General features: G+C 42.9%; 1 protein-coding gene across 1 annotated transcript in view; it reads right to left on the bottom strand.

Annotated features, from left to right (window-relative positions):
* ARFGEF3 (ARFGEF family member 3) overlaps positions 1-16,759 on the bottom strand; it is a gene marked incomplete at its 5' end in the record, with an annotated part of 85,933 nt that extends 69,174 nt beyond the window's left edge. The window contains 4 exons of the mRNA XM_083856873.1: positions 758-889; positions 3,905-3,986; positions 15,554-15,605; positions 16,675-16,759. Of these exons, the coding sequence (XP_083712999.1) occupies positions 758-889; positions 3,905-3,986; positions 15,554-15,605; positions 16,675-16,759 (351 nt within the window). The remainder of the gene's footprint in view (positions 1-757; positions 890-3,904; positions 3,987-15,553; positions 15,606-16,674) is intronic.
* Between the last annotated feature and the right edge of the window lie 902 nt (positions 16,760-17,661).

Raw genomic sequence — 17,661 nt, 5'->3', positions numbered from 1 at the left:
CAATGACCAGCTATAGCACCACAAAACCTGCAGCACAAGTTTACACCCAAACATCTGAAAACCATCCACCATCACCTTGCTTTGTACAAATAATACAGGTATTGCCAATACTGATATAGAAAAGTGACTTCTAAGTCATTGAACCAGCACAATCACAGGGCAAGGAATTTTGGCATCGCCTCCCCGCCAAAACAGTACCTCCTGGCAGCTGAGCTTCCTAGCATGCACACAGGAGATTGCTAGAATATTCCTAGAAATGGAAGCTCTGACAGAGTATACAAACCAGTAATTTTTCTTATGCACTGGTCCAGGGACATTTTGATGCCTAAACAAATCATGCTCCATCATTAGAATTTTACAAAGAGAAAATACAACTAACAAATTACCCAGCACCTATGCACACACAATACAAAATTACAAGTGTGCACAGTCCACCTCATGACCACTAAAGCTCAATATCAAACTTCCAGATCTACAAGTCAATTTCTGTCCTCTCCCATGGAGGAAACTGATTGTCCTGCTTTAGTTTGCTAAAACTGGAACCATCAGTATTCTGAATCTTAATGTAAACTATCTCCTATTTAATCCAAGGAAACACAAAATAGAAATGAAAACAACTGACATCTGCCAGTGGGAAAAGGAAATCAAATACTGTCCTAAAATGAAGATTTTCAAGGCAACAGCCATTTTATTTGCTAACCCTAGCATTCAGTTATTCAGCCTCTGTTGCAAGCACTGACATGTGTGAAACACTAACCTTCATCACTTCAACTTGCAGGTCTTCATTGAGCGAAGGAGTCACTTTGACAGCATTCAGCATCTGATTAAGCAACTGCTTCTCATCTGAGTCTGTTTCCACGGATACAAACCTCTCATCAGACAGCAGCTTCTGCAGAGAAAAAATGGCAATGTACATGTTGAGACAAAAGCTGCTCTGCAAAGTACTGCACCTAAACCTATTAGCGCTTGGTACTATGGTGGTTAGGCTTTCTGTGTAAAATTTTCAAATTAATCAAGTAATATAAAATACAAGAAAAACAGCAAAAGTGGGGCATCTGTGTCATGTCAGCTGACATTCCAGTATCATCTTTGTCCATCCCACTCCCTCAGTGACTGAACAGTAACTGATAAATCACTTCAAATAATGTCCTCAGCAAAACCTCTCAGTATTTTAGAAGCTGGGAGAGACTGGAACCTTTGCAGCCTCTCAGAACATCAAAACAATAACAACAAATTAGAAAAACCCCAACCCACTCAGGCTAGTATTCTGGCATTAAACTAGTGCTATCAGATCTCCTGCCCAACAGGAGACAGCCACCTACTGTCCCAATTACTCCAATAGTTTACAGAGCACAAGTGCTGTGGAGGTGGCACTTCTGATCCCTGGCAAGATGTGTTTTGTGTCATACAGAAGTTGACCATTAATGGATACAATCAAGTCCTCAGATGAAGAGTACAGTTAACAAATGACCAACACAGACACACATAGAAACCAACCCAAGCTGAGGTGATACCAAAATTCCTTGTCCTGACATTGGGTTGGTTGAACTGAATTCAATACAGACTGACTGAACTTCAGACTGAATATTTCAGACTGATGAGATTTACTTTGCCCAGTATCTCAGAAACTATCTCCTGACATCCTCAATGGCATTATTTCCTTGGAGTTCTACCAAAAATACCTCTTCCATATAGTTTATAACCATCTTCATGGGTGTCTCTTATTAGTGTCAGGCATCCTGCAGGAGATGTATCCACACAAGTTTTTTCCCAGCTCCTGTCTTCTCAGAAGATCCCACAACAAAGCAAAACTAGCTTGTCTTAGACTCAGGAAAATGAACCTTGTTCTGTCCTAGTAGAGACTCTGAGCAGCCCACTTCCCTCTCTACATCTGCATTACTTTTGTACTGATGCTCATCCTCAGCTTCAACCTTGCAGCATATTTCACTGGTTCACTCCTACTTCTTATTTTCTATGCTTGTACTGGTTTTAGTTGGGATAGTGTTAATTTTCTTCATAGGAGCTCAAAGAGTGCTCAAAGAGCGACCAAAACAGCACTGATAAAACACCCACATTTTGCTATTGCTGAGCAGAGCTTAGGCAGCACCAAGGCTGCCTGTTTCTCACACTGGTTCCCCAGCAAGTAGGCTGGGTGTGCAGAGAGTTTGGAAGGGGACACAGCTGGGACAGCAGACCCCAATGTGACCAATGAGATATCCCAAACAATATAACACTGTGTTCAGCAACAACAACCTGGACAAAGAAGGAAGAAGTGGAGGACATACAGACATTCAGAGTTAAGGCATTTGTCTTCCAACATAACTGTTGCAACATGATGGAGCTCTGCTTTCCAAGAGATGGCTGAACACCTGCTGCTCCATGGGAAATGATGAATGAATTCTACATATTCTTTTATTTGCATATGCAGCTTTGCTTTCACTATTAAATTTTGTCTTAGCCCACAGTTGTCCTCACTTTTACCCTTTTGATTCTCTGTCCCATACCTCTCAGAGGGAAAGAGTGAGTGGGTAAAGCTGAACCGCCAGACAGGGTTTAACTCACAATGTTTCAAAGCATTTCCCCATACCAGAATATCAAGTGTTTGAGCACTGTACAGTCTGATGAAAATAATGAGGTTTTCCATATAAAGAAGAATGTTTAGTCCAGGATGGGAGATATGGAGCTGTGGGAGTGAGTCCAGGGAAGGTCTGCTAAGATGACAAAGGGACTGGAGCATCTCTTATGAGGAAAAGCTGAGAGCTGGGACTGTTTAGACTGGAGAAGAGAAGGCTCACGGAGGATCTCACCACCATATATAAATATCTGAAGGGTGTTTGCAAAGAGAACAGACAGGAACTTTTCAGCAGTGCCCACTGACAGGACAAGAAGCTCTGGGCACAAACTGAAACACAGAAGGTTTCCTCTGAACACCAGGAAAGAATTTACCATAAGGATGCTCAAGCACAGGTTGTCCAGAGAGGCTGTGGTGTCTCCAGCCCTGGAGGCACCTCTTTTCCAGTCTAAACAGTCCCAGCTCTCAGCCCTTCCTCATAAGAGAGATGCTCCACTCCCTTTGTTATCTTACCAGCCCTTCCCTTCTACAACCACACTGTGCCCCAATATGGGGGACTCTCTAACCAAGTGTCTGACACCTCATATACTAGATTAAGTGAATTTGAGCAATTCACTTACATCCTTATGTTCCCAGAACAACTTCATTCTGGCCCTCTAAGGGAAAAAATTCTTTTTTGGAAAACGGACTTTACACCCTAGCAGTGTGCCAGCCTTTTCCACAACTAGCATTCCACTAGTGATAAGCATTTACTGACTTGTACTCACTTTTCCAATTAAAAAAACAGTAAACCGCTTTAGTTTTTATACTGTCAAACCCAGGAGAGTCTTTTTGTTGCTTGTGCTGCACTGCTGTTTTCTTTTGCAATTTCATAGACTTTCAAATCAGATGCTGTTTCTACTGTTTTCAGTGTACAAAAAACCCAGAAAAGTGCCCACAGATAAAAAACACGGTTCCAGATCCTCTATTAACCTCTCCACCTTCCAAGCACTGCTGTCCTCTTTTCTAATCAAAGAAAACAGCAAGTCTCAGCTTAATTTCTAAGATGCTTAGCAGTGACAAACTTTTCTGGGAGTAGCACAGGGCCCACAAGGAAGAGCACATCTACATTTCAATGCTAAAATCCAGGACCTCCCACCTATCTGCAAAACATTTTTAGCTTCTACAAAATCACCAGCTTTTACATGCATCCTAACTTCTGAACAGAAATGTGAACATTATTGTTAGGTTCATCTGAGGACAGATGCTTTTTCTGTAGTATTTTTCAAAAGAAAAGCCCAGATTTTCATGACACCCACTGCCCACCAACACACTCCCACTCTAAACCCATACCTGCATCCCTGCTAGAGCCTGTTGGGCCAGCTTCATGCTCTTGGATTCCAGAGCCAGTTGAAGAGGAAGGAGACACTTCTCCCTAGGGAAAATTTTAAAAAAAAGTGAGAGGTAAAAATGGAACTAAAATTGTTATTCAAGTAACATTCCAAAAGATCTGTATCAGTTTCAGAAAAATTACGCTTGCATATAGCAGCCAAAGATAATTTCACAATTCTGTGAAGCACTTTTACCCTCTAAAGAAAGCTGGCATATTTCTTTACATCTCTAATCCAGAAAGAACCTTTAAGTGCTTTTACATTGTGACTTAGTTATACTCCCTCTGTTAAAGTGAGGAGAACTTGCATTTGAAATCAGCAGATCAACAGGTGCCAAAACAAGGTACCTGTGCATTAACTGGTACTCCATCAGCCAGACACAAACAGGAAAAAAAGAGGGAAAAAGATTATTACAGTGTACAGTACTAACTGAAGGATACTAAAAATTGATGGTTATTTGGACCTGCCTCTCTTCTGGGCAGAACATCACATTTTTTTTAGACTTTCTACAGATTTTTGCAGCAGCATATAAACACTTTGGGCATTATTACTACAGAATGATTTTATTCTCACATTAAAATGGAAGGAGAGGGGTAAACGAAGAAAGTCATAAGCCACTGGAGTGGATCCAGTTCAGTTTCATGATAATGAAGACAGGTGGGAGCTCCTATGGCTTATGTGTAGCTACCCCGCACATCAGCATGTTGCCTGCCATCTGTCATCACATACTGCAATGAGCAGAGAACAATGAGAGCTTTGATACATGTCCCAAAAAGAAAAGCAAAAAATGACAAACGGGAGGATGGAAATTAGAACAGATTCAATTAGCTGAACTTCCCATCCTTGCTAAAAATGTTTAACTGAAAATCTAATTAAGGTTGCTGCAGACTGTGTTCCCACTGTATTCTTGGAGAAAATGAATTGCCATTGTGTCATTTCCTATTCTTGTTACACACTCAGTCAATTAAGCCTATAGCATTTCCATGCTACAGCTAAGAAACACCTGCAGAGATATCTTACAAAGTTTGATTAGCTTGAGCACCTTTCACCCTTCAGTTCAACATGCCATTTAAATGCTTCATCTGATAGCATGAGAACATGAAGGACAAGACAGATAATCCTCAGGCAGAAAAGGAGAGAATCGTGTAAATTAACACAGGCCCTTCTAAGGTCTTAAGAGTTTGGTTCAATAAGGCTGCAAAATAGGGAATGCAGATCCAAATTACCTCAATGGATTTGAGTGTGAAGTAAGGGAATGAGGTTTCCTCTTACACCGTGCAGCGCCATAATAATTCCACTCTGTTTTGAGCAGACCCCCACCACAGGATTTCATTGTTTACTGCACTGTCTGAGCTCTGTAAGGTTAAGTGACAATTCACGCAGGTTTTGTAGTACTACACATGTAAGACATCTTACATAAAGGAAGTTCTCAGAATAAGCTGATGGACAACAATACACTTCAAAATATGTTTAAGAACATTCTCCACTTACATAATGTACAGAAAGTAGTTTCACACTATAACTCTTTAAGTATCCATACTGTTGCATGCTGGTGTGGACATATATACATGTAGTTTGAGGCACAAATACCAACTTAACCCTGATTGAAACACATCAAGTACAACACAGATGGAGAATGAAAGGAAGAGAACACCTTTGACTTGGAAGAGAGGAAGCTACCTGCCAGAGCAGTGACAGAACCAAGTGCATAATCCAGGGCCAGTACCTCCCAGAGCACAAGCTGTCCCTCCTGAGCTACCCCACTCCATGAGTGTCAACTTTGCCAACTGCAGAATGAGTGATGAGAACATACACAGCCCTTATATTCAGCACACTAGGCTACAATGACCTTTCTAGTTGTCCAAGCTTGCTGTGGCTTGTCAACCTATCATCTCACCTCTTTCCCTGCAGGTCTGGAATAAAGGATGCTATGGCAGGTCAGTCAAAACAGATTGCCAGAAAGGTCAGAGCAAGACAAATTACTATTTTAAGTAGAGAGATCATAAAAATCTTTCTATTCTCATTGCAATGACAAAAAAGCCTTTAGTGAGAAAAGAATAATGGGTCATTAATTCACTCTCATGATAAAAACTGTAATGAAGATAGGAAATTGCCTAATCTTAACTCCCTGTTGTTAGTACCTGTAACAATCTCACAGCCCATCTTCCCCTCCTTGACTTAGGGAATGGGGCATGATAAATGAAACATTTTTCCCCTCATGCAAATGGTGATAATCTTATTATTTTTAATCCCATTTCTGAAAATTAAAGATTAAAAATAAGACAGCTCTCTGCATTATCTTCCTGCTGAAAATTACATTGGAGAAGCAAAATTCAGAACCTCAAGGCCTTATCAGCATGCAGTTTGCATTCCATAGAATAATTCACAGCCCAGTCAAAGAACAGATAAGAATTTTATTCATCACTGTTGCCATTTTCTGATACACTGTTTATTAGGCAGGATAACAGTCATAGCCAAAGTCTGACATTTTTTAGTCTGAGTAACCAATGATTGAAAAGATTTTCTCTGTCTTGGCTGCTTAAAAAGAACAGAGTAGGACAGTGCAATATTACTAGCATCATTTACTCAGGCAGAAGAGTTGGCCCATGATGAGAAAATAATTGGTAGAGATGAATTCTCAGAATTCTGCAAGTACCCACAGCTGCTATCCTTAAGTAAACCAAACAGAAGCAAACACTGTCCTTGCACAAAAAGGAATGATTTAATTTACATAAAACAAATTCTAGTGTATTTATGAACACATGTACATATAAAAATAGAAACATCAATCTTTTTTCCTGTACTGGTTTAGAGAATGTTGATAAGTTTCCATCAACAAGTTTACGCATAATGGAAGTATTTAAAACCTGGACAAAGATCGCGGAATGAATGCATCATTTTTCAAGTAACAGCTCTTCAAGAAGAAGGAAGATTTAAGTCCTTACTCACACTCTAGAGAAATGATTACTGCAGAAGTATGATCTTACACTTACAAAGAGAATTACAGTCAAGCTAAGGTTGGAGAGAGGTTTGGAATCCACAGTATATAAATATAGAGTAAGTTCTCCCACCTTCACAATGAAGCAACTTAAACCAGATGATTACAACAGACCCCTCCAGCACTAAAATTTGTACTTCTATGCGAGTACATCAATAGTACTTAGAGACATAGTAGAGCAAGAGGATAAGAGACAAAATCTGAAGCCTTCCAGTTAGAATCTTCCTTTTCAAGAAAAAACAACAAATTATCTTTATCACACTGTGCCACTACAAGATGATCACACACTGTTAGGCAACTTTGGTGCTACCATGCTATGTAAGAATGAACAAGCATTCAGTGTTGAATTTACAGGTCCTAGAAAAATAAAACATTTGGGGGGATGTTGCCAAACTATGTAGATGTAAATGCTGACTTGCATTAACAGGGCCCGGATTTTACTCCAATTACCCACAAGCATAGAAACACTTGTGGGCATGTTTCCCATATCATGAGATTTGCCTCATATATTTGCACAAATCAGGTGAGCTCCCACCTTTACTAATAACTAAAGAAATTGTAATTTCTGGCTGAAGGCATTTTCATTTTTCTGCCTCACCACTTGCATCTTATTTTTTTTTTAAATCTCATTCTTTTCCTTCCTACAGAGCACAAAACTCTTTGCTTTTATCCAGTTACAATGGAAAGGCTTTTTCTCCTCTGACTTAAGGTTAGTGCTCCTTTTCTTTCCACATCCGATTTTCTCACCTCAGCTGCTGAGAGATCAGCTCTCTCTCAGAGTTACATCCAACTCAGTATTTAATTTTTCCTTCCTCTTTTTTTCATGTATTCCCTCTTCCCACCAATCCTTTTGCTTTTCAAACCCAGACACAGTCTTCATCCAACAGTTAAATAAGCTTGTCTATGCAGGGAAATATGAGTTGCTTATCAGAGTATGTTTAATGACACAGGGGAAAAGAAGTGCAAAATAATGCCTAAATGTAATTTCACAGTTTCCTAGCTAGAACTTTAATAATTCTTTTTTCAACCTGGAATCTTGAGTAAGATTGCAATTTAAAACTGTTTGATATTAAAGAAGTGACAATAATGGTATTTATAATCTTTTTTATTTACTTCCTTTCTAAGATAAATGAATTTGCCACTACAGAAGCAGCATAGCTCTACTCATGGGAAAGGCAAATGTGAGCAATTTAATCTTCCAGCCAACCCAGTGCAGCCAAGACCACAGAATTCATACAATTGTAATTAAGTAGCTCAGCACAGTCACTCAGCTGGAGAGCATTTCTGAGGTCATTTGCCTCCTTGCTACACTAGCTAATAACATCTTGATTTTAACAGAAACACGAAGTTCCTAGATAGGAACTTGTTGTCAAGATGGAAACAAAACGGAACAACAACAAAAAAAAGTCATAAGCACAAGGCGTACCTTTACTTGCAGGGAGAGGAAGAGAGACAGCAAAAGATTCTACACAATATTAAAATATGATGGACAAGGCCAAAATAATAATCAGATGCTTCCAGTCTCCAAAGCTCTAGTGTAATCTCTCTCTGATATGCTATCACTGCTCTTCCTGGAACATCCACCCCCAGAGGTATTTGCCCTTTGTGCACAAAGTATCATAGTCACTTAAAAACTCTGCTCTTAAGGAACTTGATGACACATGAAAACCTCTCCAGGTCTTAATTATAAAGCAATCTGTAGCCTTTAGGTGATTTTGTTGATTATTATTTGAATTAGAGTATGAAGATGAGGTGACAAGCTGGACTTGCTCAGCCTACAATTTTGAAAGCTTATCAAACTATTCCATGAAACCTCTTTTCCATATGTTTGGTAAGTCTGGAGGGGAAGCTAAAGATCTGTCTAGTTAAAGAATTTTTGTTTCAAATTTTAAGTACAAAATAACAAATAAAGTGTTTTATGAGAATAAAGCTTCCATCAAGAGAAGTTTAACAATGCTGGGAGAAGGTAGGGCTGAGGGAACAGAAAAAGAGACACAGAGGTACTACCACATGGACATCCTGCAAATCACCTTATTTTCTCCACTGCAGCTGTGAGTTACAGAAATCAGATGAAGCAATGGGAGAACGAGGTATATTTCTGTTCATTACTAGTTACATTTTGAAGGTCAGTGCTGTAATCTGCGATGCCATTCAACTTTCACAGCAGTTCAGTGCTAAATCTTGACAGACCTAAGAGATGGATGCTAAAAATATCCCCGTGTTTGCAATGCATTACGTAATTTTATACTCACTGCACTTCAGCATGTTCAGTTTCTTAAGCAAACAAACATTCAAGAAAATGAAAGGTAGTGAACTTCCTGCAGCTTTGTTACTTTTCATGGAATGTAAATAAAGGAAATGTGAAAAAATACTTTCATTATTCCCACTCACCCCTTCATTTTCAAAACAAAGAAAACTCATGACTTGCACAGCATCACACGAAGACCAGAGCAGACTAAAGCACCATTTAGCAGGAAAACAGTCCTCTCAGTTTCAGTGCCACCCCTCTTCTCGCCCCCAGACATATTTCATTCTCTCAGGCAATTATCAAAAGCCTCATGATGTTCTCATTTCTTCTCTTCTGCAAGCACTGAAAGTGAAGGTCAGTATTTCAGATGCATTTGTTGCTAGAAGTCAAACAGTTAAAACTATGGCTGTTCTCACCCCCAGCCCCACTCAGCTGCTCCCTACTCTCATTCTACCAGCCCCTATGAAGAAAATTAACTTCAGCCCAGGCAAAACTAGTTCACTGTGGCTTTTGTCACAAAAGTAGAATGAATGTTTAGAAGAGTCTATAGAAGGAACAAAGACCCAAGGCAGTGGTGATTATTATGGTTCACTAATACAAAGAACATCAGGAAAGGCAGAAAGTTAGCTTCAGAAAGAGCAAGCATTGCTCTTTAAAAAAATCCACTAATACCAAAAGGAAAAACCTCACTCAAACTCACAGTAAGAGTAATAGAAACTATGTGTCTTTTTTCATAACAATGCTAAACTTTGCCCGATACATTCTAGCCACAACCCCAGCTAACAGGTTCTCAGGGACTCCTGAGGCTGACCCTACATATCCCTTTCCTCCCCAACACTACCATCTTTTGGGGTCCCAGAATACATGCAAAGTTTTGCTGAGATAAAAATACCTGCCCATTAGACAAGAAATAGGGCCACTTACATATCCCAGATTAAACATGCAGATTGATCCAAATACTGTATCATTGGCACATTGCCTTTCTAAACACTAATTTCATTTCCTCATCTACTCCTCAATATTAGAACCAAAAATCCAAAATTTTTATATCAAGAGCAGTGCATAAACACCATCCAAAACACCAAATGGACTACATAAGGGCCCCCCAGAAGTCTGGATCCAGGCTGTACACTGCCAGCACTGAAGATGCAGGTCAGTAATCCACACTGTCACTAGAATCTCTTCTCGGCCAGCTGCCTTCCAGGGAACTCATAATTCACTTCCTGAATGGCAGATAGTGACCACGTAATGGCTGAGCAGCATGAGTCACATCCAACAGTCACATCCAGGAAGAAAGCACAGGAGCACAATGCCAGGTGGTTGTGGCAGCAAGAGCAGGAAACAAATTGTTTTAAAAAAAGAGAAAGAGTAAAATAGAGAGAGACATACTAAAACCACCTCCCAGAAAAAAACCTTCACAGACAACTATTCCCCACTCCTTACTTCTGTTCAGGGGATCTACTATGTATCAGCTTTCCTAGCCACTCTCCCAGAAGAAAGAAACTAATAGAAAATATGAACAAAATTAAAAATATGGGAGAAGAGAAAAACAATGAAATCACAATAGAGATATTTCTTCACAATGGAGAAGATGAAATGCATCCCAAGACTCAAGATTCTGTAAGTGAATGAATTACCTGCAAAGCTAAGTGGATTGAAAGTCTCTATAGCATTGTTTGTTTGGTGATGATCACATCACAATTACCGCTTTTATTATTGGTTGAGCACATGTAAGGTAAAATGAGTGAGCATGTTGTTTTATTTAAGAGATTATAAACTGCATACTTCTCAAGAAGTATGGCAGATGCTAATCTAGAGATACAAAAAAAAAGGAAAAACAAAGAGTAGAACTACCACTTTCACACCCAAATGTCCTCATCCCCAAATGTCCATAACTACAAAAAAACTACACAAACTGCCCTCAAAAGCTAGCACCAACATGATTAGTACTGGGACAGAAGCAGGAGGAGACAGAATGGACATGAACTGGTTATTACACAGGACCCTGTTCCTCACTGACTTCTGACTTTCCAGCTGTAATCCCCTGAAATACTGATCACTTTTAAAAGGCCAGTGCAAAATATAAGAGGGATTTTTTAGTCAGTTGACTGACTGGATGCCAGGCTCCCACCAAAGCCACTCTGTCATTCCTCTCCACAACTGGACAGGGGAGAGAAAATACAATGAAAGGTTCATGGTTTGAGATAGGGACAGAGAGAGATCACTCTTCAGATACCGCCACAGGCAAAACTGACTCAAATTAGAGATACTAATTCCATTTATTATTACCAAAACCAGAGCAGGATAATGAGAAATAAAATAAGACCTAAACACCTCCCCCCCCGCCCCCCACTCCTCCCTCTTCCCACCGAGAGACACAGAGAGGCAGGGAATGTGGGTTATGGTCAGTTCATCGCACCTTGTTCCTGCCACTGCTTAGGGAAAGAAGTCACAGCCTGCGTCAACATGAGTCCTCCACAAGGATGCAAGTCTTATCAGGAAACCTGCTCCAGCATGGACCTCCCACGGGCTCCCAGCCTCCTCCCAGGCATCCACCTGCTCCAGTGTGAGTCTCTCTCACAGCCTGCAGGTGGATCTCTGTGCCCCCATAGAACCTCTGTGGGCTGCAGGGGCACAGCTGCTTCTCCCTGCTCTGCACCACGGGCAGATTCTGGGGAATCTGAGTTCAGGCACCTGGAGCACCTCCTCCTCCTTCACTGATCTTGGTGTCTGCAGAGTTGTTCCTCTCACATATTCTCACCCCACTCTTCTCTGGAAGCAATCACATCTGCCAAACAACGTTTTTTCTTCTTCTTAAATATATTATCACAGAGGAGTTGCCACCATTTCTGACTGGCCCAGATTTGGCATGGGGCACTTCTGTCTTGAAGCCAGCTGGCATTGGCTCTTCTGGGCATGAGGGAAGCTTCTGGCAGCTTCTCACAGAAGCCATCCCTGTAGCACCCCTGCTACCAAAATCTGGCCATGCAAACCCAATTGGCATTTTTTCCTAAAAGAAAGCCCCTTCAGAAGTTCCAACCAACCTCTTCTTTCCAGAAAAGTCTGTGCTAGCAAGTCACTGGGTTTTACATAGCCTATAAGGCATGACTTAATGATTATGATGCATTCCAAGAAACTCTGGCAATCCCAAGTTTTTTCAAAGCAGTATGTGACTAGCAACTGCTGTCTAGCCACTTATTTTATTCTCTGATATGTAGATAATCCTCCTGAGTATTAAACTGCTCCAATCAAACATTCTTTTCAAAGCTCATTTTCTTGTGTCTGTTCAGTTACCTTTTATAGCTCATATTTCAGCCTCTAACATCACAACAAGCCAAGAAGAGAGCCTTGTTCAGTGTACAGTGCTGGCCTTAGGGGAGAATTTGCCATCCTGAAAATACTGAAGTGAATATAGCCCAGCTGAGTAGCAAACAACTGTTTGTTGGCAGACAACATTAAGGTCTCTTAAGCTATTTTCCATGTGATCAATTCCTCAATTAAAACACGAGCACATCAATTTCTCTTATCTAATTCATTATTTATAAGTCAGCCACCCAGCCTCCTTAAGCACTTAGTATATATCCAATCTTCAGAACTCATATTCAGAGACCAATATCATTGTACTAGACAGATAACAAGAGGCCAGTTGCCAATGGGTTATGTGACTCTCCTTCTCAAGAATTCATGGAACATCTACAGCAAAGCCTTGAACCAACTTACGGCCATTTCCATCTTGATCCACTTTCATCTTTGTTACTATCTCACACCCTTGCCCAATACTCTGACCATAAGTTAAAAGTACTGAAAAATCACACACATACTCCTATCTCAAGGCAAAGCTGACAAGACTCCGTGGGAGACTCTGTATTTGTTGGAGATTTGTATTTCTTTAGGAAGTGAGACATTTAAATAATGCCACTCACTAGAATCAATATGCAAAGTCATTAACAGGGATTTTGATTCATAAGTCCAATTAACATCAAAGGAAGTTTAACAGCAAAATACTCTCATCTAGCTCCCTGAAGATATATCCAACAGATCTCTATCAAACTAATTAAAGAATTACATTCCAGCCTGGATGGCCAGTCACTGGGACTCCCTTGGGACAAAAGGTGCTCCCAAACACAGCAGGCATGTGCTGTCTAAACTGCTACCAGACAACTGCTGGAAACAGCTCCCACGCAAATGCTACAGCTGAAGCCTCCAATTAACTGCAGACATCAGGCAACTGTAATATGGTCTGCCTCATGTTCAGTAACACAAGATGAAACTATGGATACATTAGAAACAAGACAGAACACAGAAGTCATCTACCCCAATACTACAGGGGTGGGAAGTATGTAGCTGATATAATACATGTCAAAAATCCCTTGAACTCAAATGGTCACAGTCTGAGGAAGGCAGAGATACCTTGTCCTCCCCACTCTCAGACTAGGGCCACAATTTTACAAAAGACAACTTCACGAAGAACCCCAACTCATCCAGAACTGGGGTGACAGAAGCAGAAAATGGCTTTTTATTTTATAAATAAAAAAGAAGTCAATATACAGTTTACACATTCTCATTCTTGTGAGCAGCCTTCATTCTCCAGTTCTAGAAAGAAAAGAACCTAAGTGTGAAGTGCAGATTAAGATTCCAACTGGATGAGCAGCCAGAGGCTGCTCTGTGTTAGAGCAGCTGATACAACCTGCATCTGATGTAAGATGAAAGCAGAAAAGAGGCACAGCCAGGACATGTCCATCCTGTATCTTGGCTGCATTTCTGGTCCCAGCCATTGCTCTACTTTCAAGACTGTTCTTTTCCAGCATTAGGAACCAAGCCATCATGGTGCTGCTTTTTAACAAACACCAAGCAAAGAACTTTTATCTCATTTGCACGTTGTGCAGGTGGACTCCAGCCCAAAATGTGGCCCAGTGTGCTGATCTGGAACCTGGAAGTAGCTTGTTATCAGAGAGTGAAGGGCAAGTTTAGCAACAGCTCCTACACTATCTAAGGCTGTGTGGCTGAGCCTTACCAAGGACCCCACAACAAAAGCCTTTGTCCAAATCCCCTTGTGCACCTTTTTTCCAAAATATCAAGTAAAAATGAGTGCATTGCTACTGACAAATCCAACATTAAGAGCTTATTTAATCATAGCTACACCTGCAAAGGTATCAGTTTTATTTAAAAAGATTGGGATTTACAGTGGAAAAAACACCCCAACTAAACAAATACATCGTTAAGAACACTGGAGGAAGAAGAAAGAAAGGGCTCTCTGTAAAGAGGCAGTAGGCAAGTGAAAAAAGAAGGAATGTAGTAACAGCTAGCTAACATTCATAGGGAATGACAATACCACTTAAAGGCAGAGACCATGTACCATATTAAAGATAGAGGCTGATAAATGGGAAGGTGAAGAGCCAAGTTTTCTCCAGCCACAGTGTCAAGTAAACATAATTCTAATGGGCCTACTGAGAATTAGTCATCTAGCTGTTTCCATCCTGTGCTGGAAATGCATTGTGTCTGGCACTGGTCATGTCAGACCTGTGCTACATCCATCCTCCATTTGATTTGAGGCCTCTTGTGGTCTGCAACTGACAGGATTTTAGAGAACTGCTCCTATTCTTTCCCTGTCTGGTGGCTGCTCTGGAATAACTAGCTATCCAACCCCTAACTTTCCTTGCAATGCATATACGAAAGGAGCAGCAGGGAATAATTCCTAATGATTCCTAATGGTTCTGTCAGAAAGGACAGTGAATAATTTTGCTTATTTACCTACTCCATAACAATGACAATTTCCAAAATGAGATTTTAAACATCTTGACAAATCTGGGCCATGCCACCTCTCCCACTTTATATGTGTACAAATGGAAAGAAGGAAGAAGACTCACTCAAGATAATCTAGCAAGCTAAAGGGAGAAGTAGGCATATAAACTGTATTAGTTTAGCTCCTAGTCACTGTCCTAGCTATATGATGATATAACTTTTTAGTTTCTAGAATATTTATTTTTAGTAACAAAACCTGATTTAGATTTAAAAGAACACAAGCACACTGAGAAGAACTAAGAAGCATCATTGCTTATACTGAAAGATGGAATTATCAGGAAAACTCTTTAGACCATAAGAGAGCTCTCCTTTCTAACCAATGTCACCACCACACATACTTATGCCCATTTTAACACATTTCTTTAAAATTCATTCAGGGCCAAAGGCTGAGGGCTCATCAGAAAATTATCTACTACTACCAGCCTAGATAGGTGTATCTACAAACTATACAAATCACATAGATGCAGCCCACTCCTCTGTCTACCTCACTTTGAATTCAAAATTTTTACTTAAATTTTACTAATACTCACAAGCTCTACAGAACTCCAGTTCAATGTTCTTACCTCAGCTGATATGGAGGTATCTTGATAGCAGCATCGGGAGACTCCAAGGTTTCTGTATAATTAAAGGAAACGACAGGGCTTTTAAAAGAAACTTCTGAGTTCAACCACAGCTAATACACCTGGCTGCAGTCTCCACGCCAACAATCCTAAAGTTTACACCTACTCCAGCTGACAGAACAACAACCACTGCTGCTCTGAGTTGCCAAAGCTTTGCATAAATCTGTCAGGACATTGCATGCCCGACGGGAAGGCATCAAATACCACCTTTTCCTTTTCGCTTATCAGCACTTCGGCAGCACATCCACTAAAACTGGAACAGTACAGAGGATACTCGCATGGCTGCTGTGCAACACTAACAGGCAATTAATGAAGCAACCCATGCAACATCAAGATGAAAGGCCAGTAATGAGACAGCAACAGGTCTGAGATGCCACAGAATGTTGTGGATACGTATGGATGAAAACCAAAAATTAAACGCAAATGAAACTATCCTACTTACACTGATTTAAATTATGGGTCTTGATGATCAGTATTCCAGGTTGTTAGTGTCAAAAAAACACTTCAAGCCACAAACAATCTCTGAAAATGTGTGGATGCTAAAACGTACATAAGCTTATACTCCCTTGACAGATTAACTCGTTACACCGATCACTATATCGCAAGGATAAAAGAGCTCACGTAACCCAGCAAAACAAAACTTCTAGCTTTTGAAATAGATTCCCGAACATAAGCCGGCGTAAAAGGTGTTCCACATGTTTTTTAGGATGATTTAAGGGAGGGAGGGGGCCTTTAAAGGAAAAGACAGCACCCACAGAACATAGACGGAAAGTGACAGCTACCGACACCCGTGTATGTGCCTCGCAGGAGGCAGGGGGCAGGTCCAGGCGGTGGGAGCCGGGAGAGGCGGGTGCTCCCCGGGACGGGCAGCAGGTGCCCGGCCCCTCCAGCAGCGCGGGGCTCCCGGGCGTTCTGAACGGCCCCGGTGCCCCGCTCCCTTCCCCGCCGCTCAGCGGGGCTCGGCGGCCGGCGCACAACAAGTTTGTTGAGGTCTCCCTGCCCCCTCCGTTACAAAACCTCTCCATGGGCGCCTCCTGCCCCGCTGCGCTCCCCGCGCCCCTTACCGATGGCCCAGGTGCAGCTCTCCTTGATGGCCCTGTGCTTGCTCCCCGACGCCTCCTTCTGCAGCTTTCGCAGGATTTCTTCCATCTTGCCGCCCCCGGGATCCTCACCTAACCGCGGGGAAGGGGAGAGGAGGCGGAGGGGGCGGAGGAGGCGGCGGAGCGGCGCGGGCTGTCCCCGCGGTGGCGGTGCCTATGCGGGAGCGGAGCCGGGCACGCCGCTGTCACCGCGCCGCCGCTGATGAATCACGCCGAGCTCCATGGCGGGGACACGTCAGTTGTTGCCGCTGCGGAGTCCCTCCTCCTCCTCCTCCTCCTCCTCCTCCTCTCCCACCGCGGGCAGGCCCCGCTGGCGCAGCGGGGCTGGGGCGGGCCGAGCCCTGCCCGCGGGAGCGCAGGGATTCCCTTCCCTTCCCGGCGCTGGGGCTGGAGGAGCCGGGGGCAGAGCGGAGCCGGGCCGGGCCCTGCGGCGGGAGCGGCCCCGCGGGAGGGAGGCGGGCGGGCGGGCGGGAGGAGGGGTCGCCATGGCGACCGGCGGGCGGGGGGCACGGCCTGCCCGCCGCGGGCAGCGGGAGGGGCGCCGGGCCGCGCTCCGGGCCCGCAGCTCCGGCCGGGGCTGTGGCTGTGGCTGTGCCACTGGGCGCTGCCCGGGCCTGGGGACAGGTTCCCGCTGCCCGGCAGGTCCCCGCCGCCCCGCTCTCCGCTCCCTGGGGCGCTGCCGCAGCGCGGCCCCGCTGTCCCGCAGGGCGCTCCCGCACCGGGCCGGGCGCAGGGAGCCAGGGCAGCACCGCCCGAGTGCCGGGGCTGGGCACACCCGAAACGAGCCGGGTCACATAGATCTGTGCCGTGAGATCTGTGCCTTTCTCCTTAGCCGGCAAATGCGGAACGTCACGACTTAAGCTCCCTGTCTGTGCCTTCACAGGAACGCGCACCCTAATGTCCCAACAAGCCATCCTCCAGGAGAAAGAGCAGCCACTCCACTGGCTCAGA

Source organism: Zosterops lateralis, assembly GCF_965231275.1.
Source record: "Zosterops lateralis genome assembly, chromosome: 3".
Lineage (NCBI taxonomy): Eukaryota > Metazoa > Chordata > Aves > Passeriformes > Zosteropidae > Zosterops > Zosterops lateralis.
This window is presented reverse-complemented; position numbering and strand designations above follow the sequence as displayed.